We start from the raw sequence: 26,345 nt of genomic DNA, 5'->3' as shown, positions 1-26,345 counted from the left end.
CTCCTGTGTGACAGAATTCTGTCAGTCTCCTCAAATCTCTTGAGAGTTTTATCGAAAACAATCTTCTCAATGGCTTTTTGTGTAGATGTAGATGCAATCAACCACTTCTTCTCCCGTGCCTCCTCTGTGGACAAAGGGCATGTTCACATTGGTGGAAATGTTGGTTATCTGTCCAGCGGTGAACATTGGTACAGTGGTGCATCAGTGACCGCCATTTTTCAAGTAGGATTTCCACTGACCCTTCACAAGTTTTGGGTCTCCACCAAAGATGGTTGCTGATAGACTGGGACCACTGTGAAATACTTCCAAAACCTTTATTTTTCCCCTGCAGCCGAGATTTTCTTATTGATTGATTTAGCAAGATGCCATACGTCAAATTGATGTTTAATATGTGGGAACTGCTCTCTCATTGTCTTGGCAATTGAAACGTGTCTGTCCGTGGCTATCAGGTCGATGTGCATTCCCCTTGACTGTAGATATTGCAATGATTTTATAAATCCTAGTTTCTCCATGGCCACTGAGGATTTACATTGGGACACCTGCACTACCACAGAACTCACAATTTTCTTACTATTCATGTCCAGAAAGTGGTAGGTGCAGTACTTGGCAGAAAATCTAGGGCTGTCGCAGTGTCCATCGCCGGCTAGCCTGAATCGTTTCCCTTCGAATGTACTTGCTAGAGACAATTGTTCAATTTTCCAAGCATCACTAATGGCCGGAAACAGATAATCATGTTGGTATTTGTAGTACTGAGTTTTAGAAATGAAATGGAGTCCGACAAACTGAAAGAAAGACTAACTTTCTAAAACTGGACCCACTAAAAAGTGAGGCAGCTGCACACACTAGATGCCTGCTGGCAGCTTCCCCAGCATCAGTTGTGCAGACCATGAGAACGCATGATTTAATCTACAGGCGGAATGTATTTTGACGTTACTGCCTTGTTTTTGACGAGTCACATGAATCAATGGCTCCCCACATACTTCCCCTCCAACTGAAGGCCCACATTTCAGCATACTTATAATATCCATCAAACAACTGTTGAATATGCCCTCTTTCATTAGACTGTCATCCGGCGTGAAAGTTGTTTCGGACTGTGCCGTTGAGGACATATCAACCAATTTGAAAGAAATATAGCTGATATCAAGTTCTGATGCGTCGTTGGGTGCTGCTGCCGGTTCATTCTGTCATTTCAACATCTGTTACTTCAGCATTGATGGGAGAACACAACAATGTCGACAGCTTTTTGGGTGGCATTTTTTTGGCAGGTGTAGATTTGTGAATTGATTTGCGACTACTTCAGAGCTATCTTCAATACATTCAGTATCATCTTCTTTTGGTGGTACGGTCGAACTGTAGCAATGGTCCAATAAAACTTTACTGGATTCTCCGGACACATTCAAGTCATGTTCTGGCCATTGGACATGAGCATCTCGAGTCTCAACACGCTGCATCTGAATAGTTCCTCCGTAGTGTAAATGGTCTGGCAAGCAACATCTCTCATTTGCTTCACTGTCTGTGTATGTATAGTTCGTACACCCACGGGTAACAAGAGGACAGATTGGAAAAGGGATGTTCATTTTAAACACAATATAAAGTATGGTACAATTGACAGGAAAAAAACATAATATAATCCCCAACACAAAACAATTCCTAAATTAAGAACTTTAACTAACCTTATTTTTGTTTCTTTTCTTTGCAATTTTCTTGACTCCAACTACAAAATTTGCACGCTGTTGCTCCGATTCGTTTCAGCAGGTCTTGCCTTCCTCTTGCGCTACAACGACTATATTTTCTGGATCCGCATAGACAGCACGAAATGACGCTCCATTGACTCCCTGAAACATAGTACTTTCATTACTATGTATCACAATATTGAAAACATAAAACACACGTGAGGACGAACACATAGGTACATCTCAATAGCTAAACACAAATTAAACATTGTGTAGAACAATCAAACGACAAGTATTCGAGCTCTGATGATCTAGTTCGATGGAACTGTCAGTATCCATACCTCTGGCTCGGCATGGACTGCCATGAATGGTTGTATTGGAGAGGAGGCATCAGCAACTCCCTGAAACACAGTACTTGCATTAGTATGGTTTTCAATATTGGAAACATAACACACTTGGGGTCGACGGCACAGGTATATAAAAAAGAGATAACCACAAATGATGCATGGTGTAGAAGAATCAAGGAATATCTAAATATGATCAGATTTCATCGACTTATTTCTCTGACTTATTTACATCTGCATCATCTAAATGGGATGTTGTTATTGTAGTGGAAGCTCTGTCGTCTCCCTGAAACACAGTACTTGCGTTAATAGGGAAGAAAGTATAGCAAATGGAATCACGTTATGATGACGCTCGATGGAGCGGTCAGTATCCATACCTCGTGCTGCCGAAGAATATGTAGGGATGTTGTAAATGTAGTGCACAATTCCAAAAGCTCTTGCACCGATTCATATACGCAAGGTCCCGCTTCCACTTCCCCTGGAATTACTTGAATGTCAGGCTCTGCATCAAGTGCATGGGTTGACGCTCCATCAACTGCCTGAAACATAGTACTTGCATTAGTAAGGATTACAATATTGAAAACATAACACACACTTGGGGTCGACCGCACAGGTACATATCAATGGCTAACCACGAATGAAACATTGTGTAGAACAATCAAACGACAAGTATTCCAGCTACGATCTAGTTCGATGGAGCTGTCAGTAGCCATACCTTGTGCTGCTGAAGAACATCTAGGGACGTTGTCAATGTGGTGGACGCTTCAGCATTTCCCTGAAAGACAGTACTTGCATTACTATGGATAACACTAATTATAACTGAAAACACCCACCAGTGGACGATAACTAAGGTGTATATCAATTGGAAAGCACTAACCAAACATTCGGTAAAATAATTACACAATACAATAAAAATATTACCTAACATGCATAAAACAAGTCTGTAGCGGAATAGCCAAGTAAGATTACCTGATACGCGCTAGAAGTGGTTGATAACTGCAAGCACGTCACGGATGTAGAATGTTCTTGCTTCAGATTCAAGGGATAGTCAAGCAGTTGTAAAGGTAAATTATTGATCGATAATGAAATGCCAATATTAAAAATTGCCATGTAAGGAGACAGAATACGAGAGTAATGCTACTGAAAATGCGCAATATAGCACAGTTCCCTGTGCCCATATATAGATTGATTGTGGGTTATGAAATTGAAAAAGAATATATTGATAAATGTCATTATTCAAAAAGCTATACATTCATATCAATGTCGAGAGTATTACAAGGGACACAACACCTAAAATATCAATTAATCCATTTGGCTACCTACACACTACCGCAAGGCTTAAAGCTTAATCCGTACACTTGACTCACCAGGGGTGGAATATGGACGAATAGAGTGGGAATAGCGTTCACAAGCAATTTTCGTGTCGTTCGCTGTTTATTCTTCTTTGTTACCCAAGATGTTGTGTACATGTTAGAGGAAAAGTGCCGGCTGCAGATGCGGTATCGATCACCCCTCTTGTCCTATAAGACTTGTTGGACTCTACTTTCCAGCTCTTCCAGTGGATATCCACAATATCTGACCCATTCTCTTATTCAATCAACAGTTTTCGGGAATACATGCATTGTAGTGCTTTCAGATTTAGCATGGGTCTTCGAAGGGCAACCGCTAATCGAACAGGCAGGCATTGTTGAAAATTCTGAAAAGTAAATATAGACATTATTATACAATATTGATGAATAAAAATGTGGTACAAAAGTAAATGAACCATACAATGTTCAATGCAAGGTTTGTTTTGGTTCCAGGAACTATACCAGTTCATCATGTGCGGCTTAGTATTTGCATACGTTGCAGAAATTTATAAATGATGTGACTAAACTCTGAACATGTGACTCGTCCCTAGGATGTTCTGTCTTCCACGAGAAGGAAACATGCTTACATTATAGACTGGACCACCGAAGGATGCAATTCGATGACAATTGACACAGATGAAAATAAATAGATCTATTGATCGCAGAACAATGGAAACTCAAGTCAATATCAATGAGACCAATGAACATAGCACTATTGAGTACTCTACTGGCAAATGGATAGAAATTTCAAAATCAACAAAATATGACTAGGATACATGGCCTTACCTTGACCAACAAACAGTTGGATTCAGCAAGCCGAGCAGTATGTTGCAGGAGAACAGGTAGTTGGCCACAGGTAGCACACCGACGAGTTTGCTCGAAGCGGTCACAGAAGTTCACAAATAGTACAACAACAAGCAGATTAGCATAGATCTCAGTGGTTCTCAGGTAGCAAGTTCAGGAGTTGACTTGCAAAGCACAAAGATGTTCTCATGAGACACATCAAGTGGTTTATAAAGTATTGCAAACAGGGGTGTGTTTGTGAATGAATGACATGTGTATGTTGTGGTATTATGTGGTTTGCCGGGGGCCGGCCAGTGTGAGGGGGGGGCGTCCTGGCCAGACACACAGGGTCAGAGGAGGCCATGTGAGTGATGGCCCCTTGGCGTGGGATACCTTTTGAAGTGTACATGGTGTTTGGCACCTTGGCCATTCGCGCCCCTGACAGCTCCCCCATGGCAGCCCGCATCCACTGGACTTATGAACTTTTGTTTTTGTTAAATTAACCACTTTTTTATACTTTATATAGTTATACTTCGCCTTTGATAGGGGAGGGGGTGGGTGGATGGATGGGCGTGCAGACAAGGCACAGGAAGACTGCTGAATGGAGACACTTGATTCATTTAAAAAAATTGAAACAACCGTTGTTAAAATATATGTGGTGTTTTATTTTGTTTCTTTTTTTGATGGCACAAAAATACAAAACTTTACACATTGTACAGGTCAGGTTGCAGCACAGCGAGGGAAAATCCCTGTACTGACCGCTGTCACTCAGGAAAGTTTCTCTTATGGCACGAACGGCACAGGCGGGTATTACTCTTCGAACGCGGTGTCCAAGCCTCCCGTGACGCCACCATGTAAAGGAACGATAGGCCACCAGCCGGTACCACCTGTGAAAAATAATGATACAAACTGTTTTTAAATGACCAAGATAAGTTGATTAAACGTTTGTTGTCAATGACAATTCTTGTAACTAATGGCATTCTGCTCGGACAAATGCTATCTAGACACTGCACACTATTGAACGACTTTCATGCGTTACAATGATATGTAGATGTAATTTTGGATATAGGAGATGACCATGAAATAGTGGCATCACAAGCCGATTATACTTACTCGTTACTCGGATTACGAGGACAAACAGTTGCGTGAAGTTTGTGCATAAGAACCATCATTATCCCCAACACGGACCGTGCGAGGCAGGCTGCCATGAAGTCTGGCAGTTTGGTGATGCATTGCGGTCGTGGCTCGCCTTCCGAAATGTAGGCCATGCATCCCGAGTTTTCACAGCAGCAGCAGCAGATCTCCTCCTCGATTGGCATTAGCTCGCACCGATTGCATCTGCACCAGGTGGAAACACCATCAATGCGATGAGGTCCAGTGTCTTCATCCGTTGATTCGTCCTGCCAACTGCCGTCCGAAGCCCCATCGTTTTCGCATGTTTCCCTTTCCAGTAGTTCCTCCTCGGTATTCTCGGGCTCGTACATGTAGGGCATTATTGTAGCCATTGTGTGGTAAACAAACAAATAATTTATAGCGATGGTACAGGTGTTCACAAGGGCTACAAGCGGTGAAGGTAGCTGACCAGAGCACAGAAACGAGTCACAGAATACTCAAAATAACACAGAGGAATGGAAAATCTGCTGCTGTGTTGTGAAACGGTCTGTTTATACTTATTGAGGAAAAGAGGCTTCTTGCCATTTCCATGGCGACACATTAGCTGAAGCGCAGCGATTGTTGACACAAGACGTGCTTTGGCGTTGTGAAATGGGCGGTACACGTCTGCTGATGACAGGCTCAGAGGCGGGGGATAGGATTTAGTACCGCAAAAACAGGTCAGCCAGGGCAATGGGGCAAGTGATAGGATTATCACAAAATGGCAGCGCCCTGGTGCCTGTTTTCGCGTGCGTTTAATGGATGAAAACTCGGGTAAAGTCCATAGGAAATTTTTCTAAAATCGAGCGACTTGGGCTTAAAAACACATGGCCGACCCGTAGGGACAATAACATTGTTTGACCGAACCATTCCTTTAAGCCCACGATAATCGGTGCAATGTCACTTGTAGGACAAGAGCAAGACAAGCTCATAAAAGAACACAGCTACTTCAAGCAACCCGAGTAAAATCAGAAAAGTATCCCCAGACTAAGGTGCATAAGTAAAAAGATGTGCTTCCTTTAAAAACTTGAGAACAGTGTCCTGAATCGAATAGTGTGAAAGGTTTTTAGAAATAGTGCACTGAAAATCATCACACATTTATACAGCTGGGCCAAAGAAGGCAGACAAAGTGCATTACAAAAAGGCAGTCTGGCCATGAGTTGTCACGTGCACAAACACTACATGTAGAGCAGACAAAGCTACACATTTCAAGGTACAGAGTGGTTCAGCACAAGCTGGGCAAGACAAGTCCCAACAGTGTTAAAAGCAAGACCAGCGTGGCAATTCAGGAAACATGATTGGACAGATTTGGAATATGGTTATATTACCATTCTAAAGAGCAGCTTCCTTTCTTTTCAAATGCAGTGTGTGATGAATCCGATGGGCTCATCACTAAATTCTTGGGGGTGGCTGCCTCCAATATGGCTGGCAGCCATCACCTGATCCGGTGGGCAGCTATTGTTAAATCTGTTTATTTGCATTTATGAACAACGTTAATACAGTAGATCATATGTATCAATTAAAAGTGTGCCTTACAGTAATTTTGTGCAAACCCAAACCAGACAAACAGATCTAGTAACATGTGAACATTTCTACATTTCTCCATGTACATTAACTAGGTCAACGTATTGTTATTGCAATGATGGAGTCCAGATCCGGAGCCAACAATACTCCAGACATACAAATTAGTGCTCTGCAGCCAGGTTACCACCAGGTCTGGGATTATAGGGCTATCAGTGGGGCAGCATTAACAGCCAGACAGACTATATGAGGGAGGATCACATGGGAGAAGATAGCCTCTGGGAGGTGGTGGTGATATCCACGGAGATATAGTAGCCCCCCTTTCCCCTTACAGGATGAATATCCCATGCAAATTACTGTTAATGGCCTTTTGTGTCTCTTTCCCTGCCCCCTTAAAGGAGAGGGGTAGAATTCTCTCAATCCAACCTGCAGATTAACTCTCAAACACTGATTTGTCCTTGGAACATGTTAAACCCATTCCTCCAATGTTTCCATGTAGGTTAGTTAAAAGGAACTATTCTTCCCAGAATCGCCTTAACACTGCGACACAGAAGAGGAATGGAGGAATACAGAGCAGAAGAAGCACCAAACACAGGCAACGCTCCAGTTGTTGGACACATGCACCTGTGCCGGGGACATTTAAAAACAGGGTCACAAGAACAAGACTGTTGGTGGGAGTGGGCTGCACCTCTTCGTGCTACGAGAAAGACGTTGGAGCCAACCGGCTCAGATACCGACCAGAGGAAGGCTGTGAGATCTAGATTCCACACAGGAACACTAGAGGCAAGTGCAGGGCTCCTGGGCGTTAGCCAGTGGAAAGAAACCGCAAGACCGGCGAGGAGAAGAGAGGCCCAGCTGCAAATACGGGAAGATGAATGAAAGTGGAGCAGTGCCAGTTAGAGTACATACAGCGTCTGTCTTCGGCGGGCTGCAAGCAGAATGGGAAAAACCACAATGGGCCGGTGAGTCCACGCTAGAGCGAAGGGAACACTGTGGCGTATTTGTGAGCATGTTAAAAGTAAACAGCAAAAACAGATTAAGAAAGAAAGCCGTTTGTTAATACTGAAAGTGAGAGGGCAAAAGTGCATTTACTGCAGAAGGGAGTATTTGAAGCGTACTGCTTTGTATGAGAATAACAGTAACAAGCAGATATTTACCAAACAATTAAGTAACTAATAACGCTAAGAGGAAAAATTCTCAACATTGGAGCGAAACATGAACAAAGCCACATACTCTAAACAAAGGGAATTAGCCAAAAGGGCAAATTATCAAACATAGAATTGAAGAGACAGACCCTTAAAAAGGAGCCCTGGAACGAGTACACCAGGTATTACAAGTATGCGAATACAAGAAGCCCTGGCAGGACAGTATACCAGGCATTACAAGCGTGTGAATATAAGGGTGCAGAAAGAAACCCTGGCAGGAGAGTATAAAAAGGTATCCTGACAACCCAAAGGCCAAAGATAACAGTAGATAACTTTGGTACTAATCAAAGAGAAAGACGAGAAGTGTTATTTTAAGAAACTATGTAGAATAATCCAGGGGAAGGGAGACACCCTCTGGATTAAGATCAATATCTTTGAGAGACTTTTTTGTTGGAGTTATGTATTCCTTTTTTCATTTGAGCACTTTTGAAACACTGAAGGCCTAAGAAGACATTTTTGTCTTTTCACCTTAAGATTTATTATTTCCTTAGAACTGTAGTGTCAGAATAGTACTTTGGGACACAGGACGTTTTTTGTTTTGGACATTCTGACACAGACAGATCCTCAGTTTTGAGTTTAGGTAGGGAAACCCCTCTAGTGCAAGGACAGCGAGGCATTTTCCCAACCCCTTTTTATCAATAAAGGTCTATGGCCAAAACCATGTCTAACTGGTGTTAGAGTTTCATTCCAGACTCCTCACCTGTGCTCAGTCATGTTCTGGTCCCAGAACTATGGTATGCATAAAAGATTAGTATTGGGGGAAATTGGATGGTGTGTATGTGTATCCAAATTTACTCTCACATGCCAATACGACAGGGATAATTGAATCCATCTTCAGCTAAATCAATGAGCAGCACTCCAAACCTGATTCAAAGGCCATAGCGAAACCTAAAAGTATAAACCTGGAACAGGAACTACTTTTCACCAAGGGTAAGACGTAATTTCTCAAAGATGCCAGAGTGGATTCAGAGCAATGTCTTGGTCTGGAGAACATCTAGTGGAAAATCACCTTCTAGGTAAGTCACCACCCTCTTGATGGTCTTGCAAACAGATGTAAAATAGCATAGTCCATAGTAATTAAGAGTAATATAAGTAGTGTGGCTTGAACAAGTGATTGTTTCAGCATGTAAGTCCCTCCCCCTTCAGTCAGACAAGTTGTACAGCATGAAGCCTCTTTCAGATTAGTCAGGAAAGGAATCAACTTCAAGCCTCTGCGGGAGTAAGACTTTAAGAAGTAAACATTAAAATGTTGACTCCCCCTTCCGCTTTTATTTACTGTTATGGGGGTCTTAAAAAATATCTTTAAGCTGCTCTCAAGGACTCATTATTTGTGCTGCGTGAGATCAAACGACCACTGATCATTTTAAACCAATTAGGGCGATTCAGAACATGCCACACATTTCTAATTTGGGGGATGTTTGGGTTAATTGAAACTGAAAAGATAAATGGATGGTTCACCATAAAAATCAGTTTGGTATCATTTGCCTCTGCATTTGAGGAAAAAATCTGGGTTTGCTAATGTAATCTATTTTGATTCTGACATGGGGCAGTAGACTGATTTGAACCATACTGAATTCAATGTGCAGCAAAAATACTTTTAAAATAAAGTGTTCAGGAAACTAGGTATTGCATTTTTTTGTAGGTTGGTTTTACACTTTAAGACCTCATAGTCTCCACAACGGCAATCAAAGAAAGAACATGGTAAGAGCTATCAGCCAAACCAAGAGTTAAGAAACTATGAATTAATTAATGCTTTCCAATGACACAGACCATTGCCAATAACTACTGTTGTGGGAGGTATTTTGGTTCTATGCTTCATTGGCACTTTTATGTCATAATTAGCCATAAAAAATTACAAGGTTATCGGTAGGCACTGGAATATGCTCACCAATGAAGCATTAAATCCTCAAGTGTAAAACCACACACTCCCGTTCAGTGCTATGTAATTAAATTAGCTCAGGTACCAACATTTTATCAAAAACTGAATCTTAGAAAATAAAAATATACGAAAACGTTACAGCTATTGTGAGGTCTTTCGAGGAACTTTTACTGCGTCTGAACTTTGAAGGGCAGGTACAAAATAAACTCTAATTTTGTGGGAAATTGGCAGGTGGCAGCTTTTTCCTCAATTTTATGTACTATTCACATATCGGCAATTTGTGGCGCTTTCATGAAATGTGGAGTTTCCAGCCTTCATGGTAAAATATCTTGCAATCTAACACTCACACAACACCATCATCATCTCTTACATGGCTTGAGGGGTATTGAAAGCTCTTTGATGGAGGGAGCGCACTCATTTTAAAACAGATACACTCAAACACTTTAAGGAAGATACACAATTAGAGGATTTCTCAAATTACGTTGTGTTACAAAGCTTTCATACTGAGACAAATCACCAGTGTAGTATTCTCAGATCGAATAAAAAGTTATGTTTTTTGCAGCTCCTATAGTGTCCATTATTTGTTTCATCAAGATAACGAACATTGCTAACAACTACGTTTATTATGGAACTGAGCCAGCAACTCTACTAAAGGAGCTGTAGCTATCCTAATGCTCATCCATATAATACTTGCAATCACACATGGAGGGCATGTCATGTTGGACTTATCCACAGCCTTTGACACGGTGCATCACAACATTCTCCTGGACCGTTAGCAAGGGGCTGGGTGGGTTTCAAATCATGCCATTGGATGGTTTAAACAGTTGACAGATTGTCAACAGCAGGTGAGATGGGCGAGTTTCTGTCGGACTCCATTAAGATGAATTGTGGGGGACCGCAAGGCTCATCACTCTCTCCTTTGCTGTTCAATCTGTACATGCAGCCACTGAGATTTTGAGATAACATGAGTTTCCAGTACTATGTGGATGATACTCAAATCTTCATCAGAATCGTCAAGTTTGACGAAGCATTCACTAAGCTTAAACAATTCCTGGATGATGTCGGCCAGGGGAGGACTAAAAACCGGCTTCAGCTGAATGCAGCAAATACTGAACTTATTCGGTTTGTTCCAATACACCTACTCAATGCTGCCAAGAAACTGCCTATTGTGACCCTTCCTAGGAACCAATCTAAGATTTGTCTCCAAGGTCAAGAACCTGGGTTGTGTTTGGCAGGATGATCTGGGCAACTAAGGTCAGGTTGGAGCCAAGGTTCAAGCGGTGCACTACGCTTTGAGACTCTTACAGCACGTATGCCTTTTGGAGTAAAGCGCTATATAAACAAAATAAATACAAATATTCCTAATGAGGATTGTGCTGCTGTGGTGGGTGCTCCGACTAATGCGCATTTGGACTATTGCAATAGCCAGTTGATTGGCATGCAGTCCAAAAAGTTCAGAGACTTCAAAAAACCCGAACGCAGCAGTTAGATTGATCTTCAGATTGGGCAAAACTGGCCATGTTTCACTTTCTCGTCGTGCTTTACATTGGTTAGTAGTGGAAGTACGTATTAGATTCATGGTAGCTTATCTCATCTTAAAATTCCTGAATGGGCTTGCTCCATCATATTTGAAGGATAAAATTCAATACTACCAACTGTTAAGATGTCTACGATCCAGAAACAGTCTCCTTCTGTGTATCTCCCACTCAGCTTATATGACAAGGGGTGACAGAAGATTTGCAGTTTTTGTCCAAAACTTTTGAATTCAATTCCATTGGAAATCAGGACTCTTGAATCATTGTACCAGTTTCGTAAAGCCCTGAAGACATTTTGGTTTAGATATGGGTTATTCTTTTTGTTCTCATTTGCATGCGCTTCTGGCATGTGCTCAGTTCTGCCTCATATGAATCTACTGTTCCATCTGCGCCGCAATACGGTTAAGTCTGTCATGTGCGCTATATAAATGGAAAATACAAAATGTCAGTGCCTGGTTCCACACACTCCCTTTGAAATCCCACACAAAAGGAACAATTCAGACACTTGCCAATAATACACACCTTTACATAGAATAAAGACATTTCAATTTCACTTGTATCTGTTAAAGATATTGCTCGAATGGAAAATTTGGTAGCATTGTGTTTGGTATAGTAGTAGCAGTTTATATGGAAAAGCAACTGGGAAAAATAAAACCAGATTTGAGAACAGCAATTACATCAACGAGAATGTGTGAAGACATTTCAGTTAAGCAACTCCATTTTAGCAACATTGATCTGTGCCAAACCTAACAAACTGAAAAAAGAAAACGAATATAGGTCATATTTATCTGATCTAATAACACTGCTTATGTACAGAGTTAATTAGCCGTACATTTTGACTAAGACAGGGTGAAGCCCTCGAGCTAAATCAACACTTTACCTTAAGCTCCCATCATGTTTTCATTGACCAAAATACTCAAGGAAGTATCCCACACCTGGCCTTGCACCATTCTAATACAAGAGTCCTATGTGATGAAACACAAGACATTGACAGTTCTCTTAGAGGGGGGAACCACTATTAGTCAGGTTGGGGGAAGCAAAACTACAACGAAACCTTCTCCCTAACAATAATAACAAGGCATAAAATAAGCAGTGTCGTGGAGCAATTTGCTATGCATTACTGTAGGTTTGCTAATTAAATTGGCACTTGTGTAGCAAAGTTAACTATTTGAGTTACCATGTTCAATGAAAGCACAGCTCACCCTGCATTCCTTTCTTGCCTTCAGAGCGCTCTCCACCGTAAGTTCAAAGAGGCTAATGTGGAGAGAGAGTGCATCAGAAATTGTCCCCTTCACTCATGTGCTAAACAGCCTGTGTGGGAGTGCTACGCACATTTTATATTTATTTTTCAAATAATTGCAAACCAGAAATAATCGGGATAATACTTTTATTAAGCCAACTATCACGTCTGCCACAGACCAGTATGTGTTAGTCATTTTTTTTAAAAATAATGTCTTTCAATTCCTTTTCTCAAAATGTAAGTTTACATAATGCATAATTACAGTATTGCTACTGTAAAACACTGCACTGTCTCCATGCTTTACAGTGAAGTGCATCTAAATCTCAGTGTCAACTAGATTTCATTTTCTTGGGAAGGTGCATCATATTGATGAGTGGACACCTTTGAAAATGTACATGACCACGTGGCCAAATGCTTTGATGGCAAACAGAGTCCTGCGGCCTGCTGGTTACATACAGCTTGCAACTAGTGCTCGACTCATGAGCTGATCCAATACTCCTTGACATTCTATATTACCATGTTGGTTTATACCTGCTACCCTGACAGTGACATGGCCGCAAACTACAATATTCTGCATTGTTTGCCCATTTCTCTGCCTGCTATGCCTTCCACTCTGCTTAGTATTTTACATAATGAATACACAAAGCTAACTTGATATTTCATTAAAGTAGTGATCAATAGTTTCATCCAGTCTGTACCTCTACAGACCTACTGCAAAACTGTAGTTGGCCTCCAGAGCTCACTTTGATCTATGATTATCATTGCATTATATATTTGCACCTGCACTGGAGAGAGCTGGCCAAACTGTTTTAAGAGCCTTTTTTATCATATCTATTTGTCCATTATTGCAGCTAACCTTTTTATAGACACTTGCCTAGGCCTCAGAGTATTTTCGCCCACTCACATAGTTGAGTAGATTTTAAGAAGGGCCAGTACCATTTACAGGGGATGTTGAAAACTTATTGAAACTTTACATTGTTTGCAGTAAATGTCAAATAAAAGTTTCACCGTGCATGACTGGCCTCTGAGTGGCAGCAGTGTGCCAAATTAAAGTGGGTTTGTGGTGACATGCACCATTTTACAGTAACAATTTGCAAGGCCTGACTTATCTCATTAATGTCTTACTTTAGCGTTATACAAACTGCTGTATTGTTGCTCATTTTATATCTTGGGTACAAGTATCTTCTGGTGGCATTAAAAACATTAGTACAAAATTGCTAATCAAATTGGTTTGTTTGCTAATCAAGAACAATTTAATTAGCAAACTCTACTAATCAATTATTGAAAACTAATTTATGCCTTGAATAACATGAGAGGGTTACCTAGCAAAGGTTGAATCCAATAACGCCAGACGGAAGGATTCTGAAAATAAAAAACATTACAGTGAAATGCCCGCACTTTACCCATTCACTAACAATCAAGCTCTACATAAAGATGTGTGTTCTTGCATATTCAAACCATACCCTTATGTGGTATATACTGAGACGAGGAAACTGTAGTTGGATGCAACACGAGGCCTCAGGAACTGAAAGGAACGCTTTAGGCATTCTCTGGAGGAAAGCGAGACCAGTACAAGAACGAAAGGCAGAGAAAGCCAGGGGAGCAGCAATAGTCAGAGTAGTAAAAGTGGACAGCAAAACCATAAAGAAACAAGACGCTGGAGAATATATGTAGTAGAAAGAACCAGCAGAAAGCAAACCGGTTCACGGTACCAAAAGGAGGCAAAAGACTGCAAGGAGGAGGATCCTTTCAAGGGGAACTTTACCGACTGGTGGGTCTGCCCACTCTTGCAAGCCCAGTTGACAGACCGCTAAGGAAGCAGAGTCAGAGGCATTGACAGGGTAGGGTCCGGGTGGGCAAGGCCCACCCAAAATCATTGAATGACCACTCAGCAGCGCTGCGTGAGCATTTACAGATGTTAATATCACTGCACTGGGCCCAACTACATTAGCTTCAGGACCCACTTGTTAGAAGATCCTGGCTATGCCTCTGACGAGCCAAGACACAACGGTACTGTCCGCGCACGCACGCAAACCTTTACAGACTAGAGGCGGCACTGCCCAATGATGAAACAGGGGGTTAAGATAAATTCAGTAGAAATGCAGCGATAAACCCCCACGACACCTGGGAATCCCCAAATACACATGAGAAGCAGCACTGAGCAGGAGTGAACTTAGTCCAACTCACAAGAGGAACACCACTTGTACTGAATGAGAAAGCCTAACAGGTAATGGAGTAAACCAATTTTACCAGGAGGTGCAGGACGACAAGCGTGGGAAGAACACAGTATGTTTACACCAGAGACATTGTTAAAAAGAAAACCATTACCAAGGAAAGAAATAATTTGATAAGTTCTTCCTAAACTGGAGTCTGAGGGAAAACGCTGGCTCTCCAAAGATTTAAAGAACATCATTTCACATCAAGTAATTTCTAGTGAATGGGAATTATCCTTTGGATTAAAAGCAAGAAGAACTTTAAACAATGGTAATAAAGCATTGTTGCACAATTGGGTTACTTTATTAGTGTTTAGGGACAGTGATAGGTTTTGGGACAAAACCGTGAGACTCTAGTTTCGGATTTCCTGACGGTTTCACTAATTTCCTTTGAAGCAGAGAAACGCCTCTTAGCGCTAGGGTTAGAGGCGCATTTTTCCAACTCTTTATTATTTAATAAAAGTCTATCAAGAAATATGTCACCAGTGTGTCCGAGACTTGAATCTAATCCCTCACACCACCTATGTGTACTTTCAAACCCACTGTGTGTTAATCTGCACTTTTCCGTGCTAAGCTAAAACCCATATCATTGTCTAAGAGTAATATAGCACGAGACAGGATTAAGAACAAAAGGCCAAACAAACCTAATTTGCAATACTGCCTGGCAGAAAAGAAGAGCACAAATCGTGAGCGGCAGGTCTATAACTATATTGACCTCCTGTATTATTAGCAAAAACACCAAATAGGGAGGGTCAGAAATACTGTTAAGCAGGTAGGCCATGGCCTTTAATTGTGAGGGGCGAGGATCAAGGGCAGTGGGTTGGAAATGTTATAGGTGGCCTTATGAATAAAGATTATCAAACTGGATTAGCCATGGATATCCAAAATAAGATTAGCAGAAATAACATATCAGTCATTGCATTTCTCAGGTATCTGACATTGTTGAACCACGGATCAGCACCCTTCACGGCTACACATCCACATTGACACTGTCCACCAAACGACCCCAGATTGCAGTACTGTACACATGCCTTTCGCTACCACATACAAACCAACCATCCAACCACACACCAAGTAACAAATTCCAACATTCTCACATCAAACCAGAGCCCCCAAAAGAAGAAGCTCCCTCAAACACAGGCATATCCCCACACTATATCTACCCCTTTCATCTACAAAACACTGTCAACTTCAGTCCATACCCAATAAGCACATGGTCACTAACCCTCGGCTCTAACCCCTAATCACAAGCACAGGGGAGATTAAATAAATTGAGAGGCAGGGGAGCAAAAGGAGTAACATATCGAGAAGAAAAAAATACCTAATGTGCTATGTTAAACCAAAATGATTTGTCTAGAGAAGAGGCCCATGGTTGTCTAATCAAAATGCAGTCTTTGGGACTTGAAGATGTAGATTCAAATCCTAGCATCTCTAGTGGACTATGAAGTTGCAGCTCTGAAATAAGAAGACAGGGCTAATCGCGGCTTCATTATATACCCAAAGTAGTTTGATCGTTGACAAATTACTACTTGCTTATCAGTATTCGATCATATTGGGGCATTTAAGAACACATACTACCACATGACTTGTGAGGTGTGGTCTACCGGCTAAATTACACTTTATTACTTGAATGACGCTGCTAATACCAATTCCTGGACTACTTTGCAACCCCATGTACTTTAACAAATCTGACTACCGATCTGTTAAAAATCAATCTGCTTTTACCTTCTGGTTGTTTAATAGCTGCTTGCTTTTACCCATTTTATTTATGTATTTATATACAAGAGGATCAATGCTCTTTTGATCACACAATATATAATAGATAAGAAATCAGATTTGACAGGAAGTAGTGAGCTTCTTACAATGGGGTGATTTTGAGGGACATTCTGACCAGGTTGTGGAGCGGCGTACATCGAATAGTCACCGTGGACAATACATAAACCGACATACATAGATTAAGGAGAACCAACATTGGACATTTTGAAGTACAGAGAGGCGGTACAGCCAGTTGTGCTCGGGGCGGGACCATGATGGGTTAAGTACTATAATGCAGGCAGAGGAAGTGAACGACAGAGGCAGGCTAGAGGCAAGGAAAAAGTGTTGGCTAGCAGGCAGATGAGAGGTAGGTTGAGAGGGTAACTCAAAGACGAGGGGATAGGTTTTTAGTTTGGTTTTGCAAAATCCACGTCGACTATTTCTCGGAAGTCCGGAGGAAGAGAATTCCATGCATGTGGAGCAAAGAGAGAAAGAGCGGAAACGAGAGGAAGCACAGGGAGAGCGAGGAGCAACAAGTTCGTCGAGGAGGCAGAGCAGAAATTACGAGAATGTTTGTACAGTTGGATATATACAGTGGTGTCCTACTGTGGATAGATTTGTGAACCAGGAGAAGAAATGTGAATCTGGCTCTGTTTTGCATCATCAGGCATCCAAGCCTGGTAACGGTACGAGGAATTAGGTTGTGAGTTCAAAGAGTCCTGGTATTGAAGTTAATGATCTTCGAGAGGACAGAAAGCATAGTTGGGGAAGACCGAAGAAGATGCAGACACAGTAGTACAGTTTAGAGGAAACAAGGGTGGTTAAGAGATGCTTGGTGTTGAAGGGAAGGAGGTGCCTGATTTTCCTATTATTTAGGAGGTTGTGGCAAGCTACTGTTCCAGTTTTGGAGATGAAAGAGAAGGCGTGAGAGGGTCATAGGGGACGCTGATGTTTCTAGCTGAAGAGTAGGGGAGATGGTCAAGCGGGAACTGTATCTGCAGAGGAAGGGATGAGAGTGAGCTTTTGGCAGGGAAGAAGAGTACCTCTGTTTTGGTAGAGTTTAACATCTGAGTGCAAATCCATCCAATATTTAATGGCAGAGAGACAGTTGGACATTTTGATAGAGAGATCAGAGGAGATTAGTGCCCCAGGAGCAGAAGTGTAGAGAGTAAAGAGGAGCGGACCCACGACATAGCCTTGTGGATCACCAAAAGTTCGAGAAGGGAGTTGAGAGTGTTTTTGTTCCAGGAAACAGAGTTGGTGAGGTGCAAGGTAGGATTCAATCCAGGCAAGGGCTCAATTGTGAATCCCAAGAATAAAGAGTAATAAGGAGATCAGAGTGATCTACAGTGTCAAAGGCAGCAGAAAGGTCAAGGAGAATTAGGATAGAGGATAAGTGTGAGTGCTTAGCAGAGGCAATGAAGTTGGACACATTCATAAGAGCAGTTTCCGTGGAGTGAAGGAAGCAGAAACCTACTTGTAGGGGGTCTCGAAGGTTGTGAATTTCTAAGAAATTGATAATATAGTTAAGCACAACCCTTTCAAGCACTTACGAGTAGTATGGAAAGAGATACAGGGCAAAAGTTAGTCGGTAGAAAATTCAGTCAGCCCCTGGCTTTTTAAGGAGAGGGGTGACTGACTGTTTTGAAAACAGAGGGAACACAAGCAGAGTTGAAGGACAGGTTGAAGAGTTCAGCAAGGGGAGAGGCCAGTATAGGGACAATAAGCTTGACTAGCTGAGAAGCAACAGGGTCTGATGGGGCACACAAGGGGTTAGCCTTAATCAATAGAGATAGCACTTTGTGAGGATGAGTGACTAAAGTTGCAGATGGGGGTAGAGGATCACCGTAGAGCAGGTGGAGTGTAAAATGTAGGGGGTGAGTGAGGAAGGTCAGAAGAGTGTCTCCAATTTTAGTAATTATTGCAGCTTGGTCATTAGCTGAGAGTGGAGTTGATAGTTGTATACTTAGGAGGAGTTAGGAGTAAGTTTATTGAGCACTGCAGCTGGCGAGGATAGTTGGGATGAGTCAATGAGGGTTAGGCAGAATTCCCATTTTAGCTCCATCAAGAACGGACTTGAGAGAGTTCAGGACAGAGGGGTAGAGTTGCAGGTTCTCATGCGAGTGGGTACGCCTCCATTTGCACATCAGCCAACGCATGTCGGTGCGGAGAGCGCGTATGAATGGGATGACCCATGGTTGAGGATGCTGAGCCTCGGGGTGAAAGTAAGCAGTGGGAAGTGAGAGGTGAAAGTCATAGTAGGGATTGGAAGCTGGAGAAGGCAGAGTTGGCGGAAGATGTATCAGGTGTGAAGGAGGCGTAATAGGTGAAGCAAATGGTGAGGAAAGGTCAGAGGGTGGAAAGAAGATGGTGATGGATACAATTGAGTAACCAGATATAGCTGGTGTGACAGTAGTATTAGTGGCTGAGCGAGCGGTAGAGATGAATAAAAGATCCAAAAGGTTACTCCCTGTGTGGGTAGGTAGGTTATGAACCGAGTGGAGGGCGTGTTCACTAAGAAAAGACTGAACTTCAGATTTCTGAGAAGCAGCTGGAGAGGGAAGGTTAAAGTCAACTAAGAGCATAGGGTGATGTTTAGTAGAAAGATAATGAAGGGGTTGCCCAAGGACATCACTCAATGGTTCAGTGGAACCAGAAGGGTGGTCGATGGAGATGATGTGAACTGAGAGAGGCAGAACAATAGTCTAAATAGTGAATTCAAAAGAGGTAGGAGAGGAGGTGTCATGGGAGATTTGGGTGACATTGAGGCAGGACGAGTAGGTATCCAACGCCTTCACCTCTGCCAGTCAGTCAAGGAGAGTGAAAGTATTCAATGATAAAAGATGTTTTGTTGCATACAGACTGAGTATTCCAGAGTACAATGTTCAGTTGATGAGGTAAGAAAGAAGAGACATGAGTCTCAGGAGGAAGAGTGGCAATGTGGATAGCTGTTAAAGGAGGTATGGTTAGCTCATCGGCTTTGTTTGTTGTATGGAGGTGGAAGAGATGAGTAGTGGGAGTTGCGAGTTTTATAATAAGGATAGGAAAGGAGGAAGTTGTAGAGTGATTGGAGAAAATGGAGGGAAAGGGGAGTAGGAGGAGCAGCAGTGAATGCATTATAGGTTAGTAGCACAGTGTTGAGACAACACAATAATTAAGAAGCTTCAAATACTCACAGGTGGGACGGGGAGAAAAGCAAAGGCTCAGAGGAGAAGAGGCAAAGAGGCTGGTCAAGGGATGTCTTCACCCTCCACTGTTCTGCTCTTAACTGGGACGCCTCCGGCTGGGCACCCATAGGAAGTTCGGAAGGAATAATGCACGCTCTTGTCACCTGATCGCCTAGTCCATCAGCGGTTGATGTCTCCGAGATTGTTCCTGCTGGTGCTTGGATGAGGCAATTCCTTCCTGATCAATGATGCCAAAACAGCCTCTTGTGGCTTTGGCCTGGAGATGGGTTTGGTCCAAAATGGCTGCAGGAAGTGATTACTAAGGACTATTTAACATGTTGCAGCCTCATGTTTCCAAAAATGATTTTAAAACCTTACACTGGTCCATCATCTGTTCCAGTGCCACTGATGTCCCTTCCTGTGATATTTTAGGCAATCCAGGGTTATGTGATTCCACCTATGCAATCATTATTTGATGAAATATGAATGCTGGCTTCCCGAGCAGGTCTGCCTTTTGTGCAGGCCTTTATCGAGGCACTGGCATAAAGTTACTACCCGCCATAAGATGGCAACAGCTGGCCAGCGCTGTTCGTACAAAGGCATATTAAGGATGTGCCTGGCAAATACTTATCTAATGCCTGTACAAAATTCAAAACTGTTGGCCCTGCCAATGGGCATTTCTTTACAGGACTTCAGTACAAGGAACAGATGCAAGGAAACATTTCTTATAAATCAAGTGATTAAAGGTACACTTCGTTAAGCTATTACAGTGGGAGCTGGCTAAAAGCTGTGTTTAAGCATTACCTCTCAGAAGACTGAGGGTGGAAAGTAAGGTATTGGGTGGGGATAGCCATAGGGACTAGTAAGGAGGCTATAGGTGGGTAAAAATTATAGCAACATCCACAAGCGTGTCCCTCCCCTCCTCACATCCTATCTCTTGCCTATCTTCAGGGCTTACAGCACCCCCTAATAGCCAAAACGAATAAATGGACAGGCAAGGAAACAAAGAGACTGTTTAGCGCCTAATCTTTGCTTCCCGACTTCGACAAAATGTTTCATTCTGAAAATCACCATCTCGCTGTGCTTAAATCTGACTAACTGCAGTTTGCTTCCTTTATCATACATTTCTTTCCATTTCTCAGAGCAATGTCAGGTATATGCAGCACACGTAGTAAAACCATTGCTAGCTACACTACTTGCAATTTGGTTTTGTTTGATTAAACTCATGTGAGGAATTACTTTTCTTTAGCAGGCCTGTGGCGATTGGAACCATGTAATTACAAAGTTTACAAGCATCTAATATTTACCATAATATGTCCAATTTCCTACAGACTACGTTCCCTGGTTCGGGCATATCCAAATATATACATGATATCTAATTAAAATAGGGTTTACAATAAAAGGAAGAAAGGCTTAAAGTTACATCACACTTAAATGTCTATCAACTGCAAATATACATTTTAAGTAGGCGATACTATGTAAGACTGAATATCTATTGTAGAGGGGATTATGAAAGCATGAAAGTGGAGAACAGGATTTGGGAAGGCAGGACCAGATAAGTAGCAAGAACGTGTACTTGAGCTGCAAGGGTATGGGAGTAACTAAAGAGTCGCATGTGCCTTACCATACAGAACCCAACAGAACTTATAAAGTCCCAGCTTATCTTCTAAAAGACAGAACTGAGCAATAATTTCCCAAATTCCCAGTTTACATCGATGAGACGTTTTACATATATTTCAATCTTATTAATAAGATTTTACAGCACCATGTCTTCCCTTAAAGTACATGACATCAATGCATATAATGGTAGGGAGACTTAGTGCTATTGCTCTGAAACATTCTAACCAATTGTGAGATTTGCACATATTACACAAGACCAAGTGGGTATGGAGGGTTCATTCAAAGAGGTGGAAGGAGCGCGATTAATTTTTATCTGAATATGAACTGTATTTTAAGTATCTTAAGAGACATCATTTTTATGTCACTATTTATTTTTATGCGATGCCCTGATGGTGGTCCTTTTTTATAGAATTGTTTATTGTGTATATGATGAATTTTTGAATTGTTGCTTTTAGGATTTGTTTTGTTGACATAAAGCCCACGAACGAACAACATTGCTTGTTAGTTGCACTACTGACTATTCAAAAGGGGAACTATGTCCCTTAATTTTCAATATAAGCTAATAAATATTACAATTACACAATAAAACTGAATGTTAGGTTATTTTATTTAATATTTATACTGCGCCCATCACCACACTGGTTGTATGATCCCTGACCTTATCCAAAAGGCGCATATTATGACCCTGCAAGGGTTTTGCCAGACCTTAGTCTGTGGAAAGGAAGGTGAGGGTTGGGGAGGAGGTGATAGGAAAGGGAAACCATACGATAGAATAACAAAAATCAGAGATGATAAACAATTAGGGTAAGTGGGAGTGTATATTTTATTCAAAGTGAGGATGCATTTTTCTTACCTGTAATTAGATAATGGTAAGCCTGAGTGAAGAGGGAGTACAACAAAGGAAGGGTAGAATTTCTAACAGTTAAGCGAGGCTTGTGCTCAGGCAATATTTTGTAACACAAAATTGGAAGTAGGGCTACATACCCTGACAGTTAATTGGTTCAGCTGAGCATCTATAATGCTGCTGAATGGTTCGAGTTGTATCCCAGGAGAGAAAATGCAGATGTAGCTGGTTGGATCCTGTCCTATCTCAGAATTAAGCTAGATATCTGGATTGAATGCTGCATACTAAATTGGTCTTGAGCATAAATCAAAACAGCTATTGAGGACCGAGAGTAAAGGTGAGAGGGATAGATAGAAACTTCTCTACCTGTCTGGAACCCTAATCCTAGCCAGGGCTGGCGTGCCGCCTATCTAAAAGTGGAGAAAGTAAGAAAAGGGAAACCTCAATGCTTTATTACTATTCTTATTTTCTCAATATCAATCCAGCTGATTCATTCATTAGTTGCAAGGTTAATTTCTTCGTGGAGAACAAGAGAACCACCAATGGGCCTTGCTAATTTGAAATGTTAAAAATTGTGTTGGATGGTATGGTGCTCAAATAGTATTGTGGCAACCATTGCTTTATTAGCCAGTATTGTGAGTGAACAACTCCTGTAAGGAAGGCATGGAATCAAGGTAAGACAGACAAGTCATCACAGTTCAAGGGTGTTTATTAAACTGTAAAGTCGGTGAGACAAATGTCTAATCTAAATCTAAGATGGGAGCAAGCTACGACCATCAAATAATACAGTCCTAGTGGAGTCTAGTCAACTAAAAAGAGCCTATACTAAAAACCTATTGCCAATCCTTATGGCTATACTACAAAAGTGTGTGGGATAATGTTCACAAGAAAAGAAAGAAGTGTTCGCTGGTACCAATGTGTTCACAAAAGACTTCTTGTCTAATTATCTTCTTGCTGTTGCCACTGTAACCTTGAGCCTAACAGTCAGATTGACTATCCGCTTATCTGCTTATTCCAACTTACTGGCAGTGCTGAACTCGTTGGCGGTTCCTTTGCCGCAGGAGTTAAGGACGGTACCACGATGGTAACCTCATCTCCCTCCTTGTCGTCCTTTCAGGTCTTGCTGCTTTTCTTCTCCGTTTGAACTGCCGTCCTGGAATGGCTGTTGCCTCGTGCGTTCTTCCTTGCTCAGAGTGTGCTGTTGTGCTCCGCCTTTTATTCAAATGGGAAGGGAAAGATTAGTCAGGGGTGTGTGTGTGTGGTCGTCGTCAATTACCGGACTCTTGTGTTGGGACAAGTCAGGTAAACAGTTTGGGTATTAGTCTGTTGTCGTTCAAGCTGTGAGAAATTGTTTGTGTTGGAAAAGGGGGTGAGGGGTAGAGTTTCCAAGTATCCTACTGGGCAGGATGGGGAAAATGTGTCATAAGGAAGGTGATACCGCGTCTCACCCTTCGATGTCCCAACTTTCATTCCCTGAAGACCCCTCACCCAGGTGATCCTCCTGCACTGGTCCACCCCCAGAAACGGGACCGAATAGCGATGGCCGTGTCCTGGCTTCCTGGATGATAGGTCCCCGGGGCCTAGCGGGTGAGGCAGCTTCAGGTTTCTCACACTCACCTTTAAAAACAAGTTCTCTATTGTAAAGAGCTAAAGCGCTACTGTGAAGACTGGTGTCAGGGGTCTGAGCATTCTGGTTACTAGACCTGCCCCTAACTTGAGTCAGCAATTGCAATAGGAACTTTCCTGATGTCTTCCTGTGTTTGTCGATCAGTTTACAAACAATGAGACAGCTTGAAGCATTCAGGAGCATTACCCATGCTCAGCTGGACCAATTAACTGTCACAGTATGTAGGACCTACTTCCTATTTTGTGTTGCAAAAAGAAAAAGCCTTAGTGAAGGACTCCGGAGAAGTCAGCTCGGTTTAGAGCAGAGTTTTATTGTGCTGGCAAGACCAGACTAAGCATGACACTAGATGTAGTTCTAGTTGGTAAATGGTTACTTGATGGACGTGAGAGGTGCTCAAGCTGGACCTAGAAGTGTGGAGGCTTTCATCAAATTAATCTGTAAGAAACAATCCCTGTTTCAAGGGAGAGCAATGGGTTTGAATTGTCATTGCCAAGAACTGGACGTGTATACAAGTATGCCTCGGGGAAACATTTGGTAAATGTTAGTGGAAGGGAATAGGAGACGTGTTGGCTTTGTGTAGATTAATAGGCCATCTAACCCATGTATAATGCATGGAGATAATCAAATAAACATTGATATGGACATTACACAGGAGAGACACCATTTAAAAAGCATCAACTTGTTCAAGTTATCAAATTATACAATGCAACCTTCAATTCTACATGCTTTAAGAACGTGGTTTGGAATTGTAAAGTAAGGAACATCCAGCCTTGGCCTGCAAAGATGCCATTTTTAGTGGCAAAAGTACAATGACAATGATAGCATCAACAAAAGTATTCAATCAATGTCCCTACCTGCGCATTTCGTTCTTGTGATTAAAGGAGGACCTGCCTGTCCAGTACCTCCTTCCCCAGGTCTTGTGAGAAGAACACGTATCTCATATTCTGTATCTGGATCCAAGTGCCACAGTTTGTATGTTGGAGCATTCACAGCATGAGTTTCTGTCCACGAGCCTGATGTCATTCGATATTCCACTTCTTTGAGGATAATTGGCCCATCGCCAATAATGGAGTTAGCATTTAGTTGAATCAGTAAGTATGTTGGCCCCACACCAAGCAGCTGTGGGGGTGCTATAGGCCGTGGCGGTTCTGCAAAAGAAAAGTCAAATATTTCAGGTCCAAAACCTAATTTCACCGGCATTGTAACGATTCAATTAAAGACATTTTGAAAAAAGAGATTGGTCATGGTTGGTAAATGCCAAAGTACTTCAACTAAACTCTCAGAGCCATCAAGGACTTGCCACACGCATTAAAATATCTGATTTCCAAACAGGTCAACTTTTTAGATCATTTAACGTTTAACATAAATGTGCTTTTACAATCTGCAACCTTTCCATACATGACACTATCCTTTTGAAATATATATATATATATATATATATATATACACACACATTTACATACATACACATATACACACATACATATATACATACACATACATATATATTTTTTTTAAAGCAAAACAAAAAACCCATCGTTAGACAAACCTCGTGCATCCTAGTTTGTTCCTCTACTTTTATGCTGTGGAGAAAAAACCTGATATTTAGGTATAAAGGCCTCAGAAGAAAACCACTATTTGCTTTAAAAAAAAAAGGAAATCCGAGAAAAGAGTGGCAAGTTAATCTCCTCCAGAAATGAAAACTCTACACGACATTAGAAAAACATGATCTGCATAGTAAAATCTTCTGAAAAACAGACAAGCAACCTTTTGCAAAAGAATTCAAGACTGGGAGTAACACAGGACGCCCATCTGTGTCCCACTGGACATTTTCTTACCCAGTCCTTCACCAACTGAAAAACGACTACTCCCCACGTAATATTTTTTAGTCACAAAGTATTACAATCAGATGTAATGTAAAAAAATAAATAAAATGGAGAGCAACAGTCGAACGCAAAAGTCTCTAAAATAAATGCACTAAACTTAGTGCAGCTCCAAAAGATTAAAACATATTCCATCTACTCATCAATTTGCCATTTCTTCTGTAACAAACTCCTGTATCACTTTACAAAGCAGACATAGCTCGGAGCAGCACAAGTCTGGCCAGACATGGGTACTGCAAGACTACAAATTGCTCAAGTGCAGTGCTTCATTTCTGCACTTTTAGACGTGGGAGTACAGAAAAAACCACAAAACATCAAAAAATCGGTCATCTGAAAATCATAGTCTTCCTAGAGTGCAGTGTTTAATATAGCTTTCACGGTGAGCTTCGAAAGTATTTGGAAGCTTGTTGAAGGAACTGGTTTTATTTTCCTTGAATGTCTACCCGAGTCCGTTAGTCCACGTGGCCACAATGTGGGATTTTTACATGCCCAATTGATACTATGTTTTACATTTTGTCTGCATAATTGGAAACAGAAGGTAGCACAATTGCACTG

At 41.7% G+C, this 26,345-nt stretch overlaps 1 protein-coding gene across 18 annotated transcripts in view; it reads right to left on the bottom strand.

The window, feature by feature from the left end:
• The window catches only part of PTPRK (protein tyrosine phosphatase receptor type K), a 1,571,968-nt gene that overhangs the window by 890,660 nt on the left and 654,963 nt on the right, over positions 1-26,345 (bottom strand). For all 18 annotated transcript variants that reach the window (XM_069607477.1, XM_069607481.1, XM_069607480.1 and 15 more), the window contains one exon: positions 24,762-25,055. In XM_069607477.1, coding sequence (XP_069463578.1) covers positions 24,762-25,055 — 294 coding nt within the window. The remainder of the gene's footprint in view (positions 1-24,761; positions 25,056-26,345) is intronic.

This window comes from Ambystoma mexicanum, chromosome 4q (genome assembly GCF_040938575.1).
Source record: "Ambystoma mexicanum isolate Mex_15411 chromosome 4q, UKY_AmexF1_1, whole genome shotgun sequence".
Lineage (NCBI taxonomy): Eukaryota > Metazoa > Chordata > Amphibia > Caudata > Ambystomatidae > Ambystoma > Ambystoma mexicanum.
Note: the sequence above shows the minus strand (reverse complement) of the source record. Positions and strands in the feature narration are given on the sequence as shown.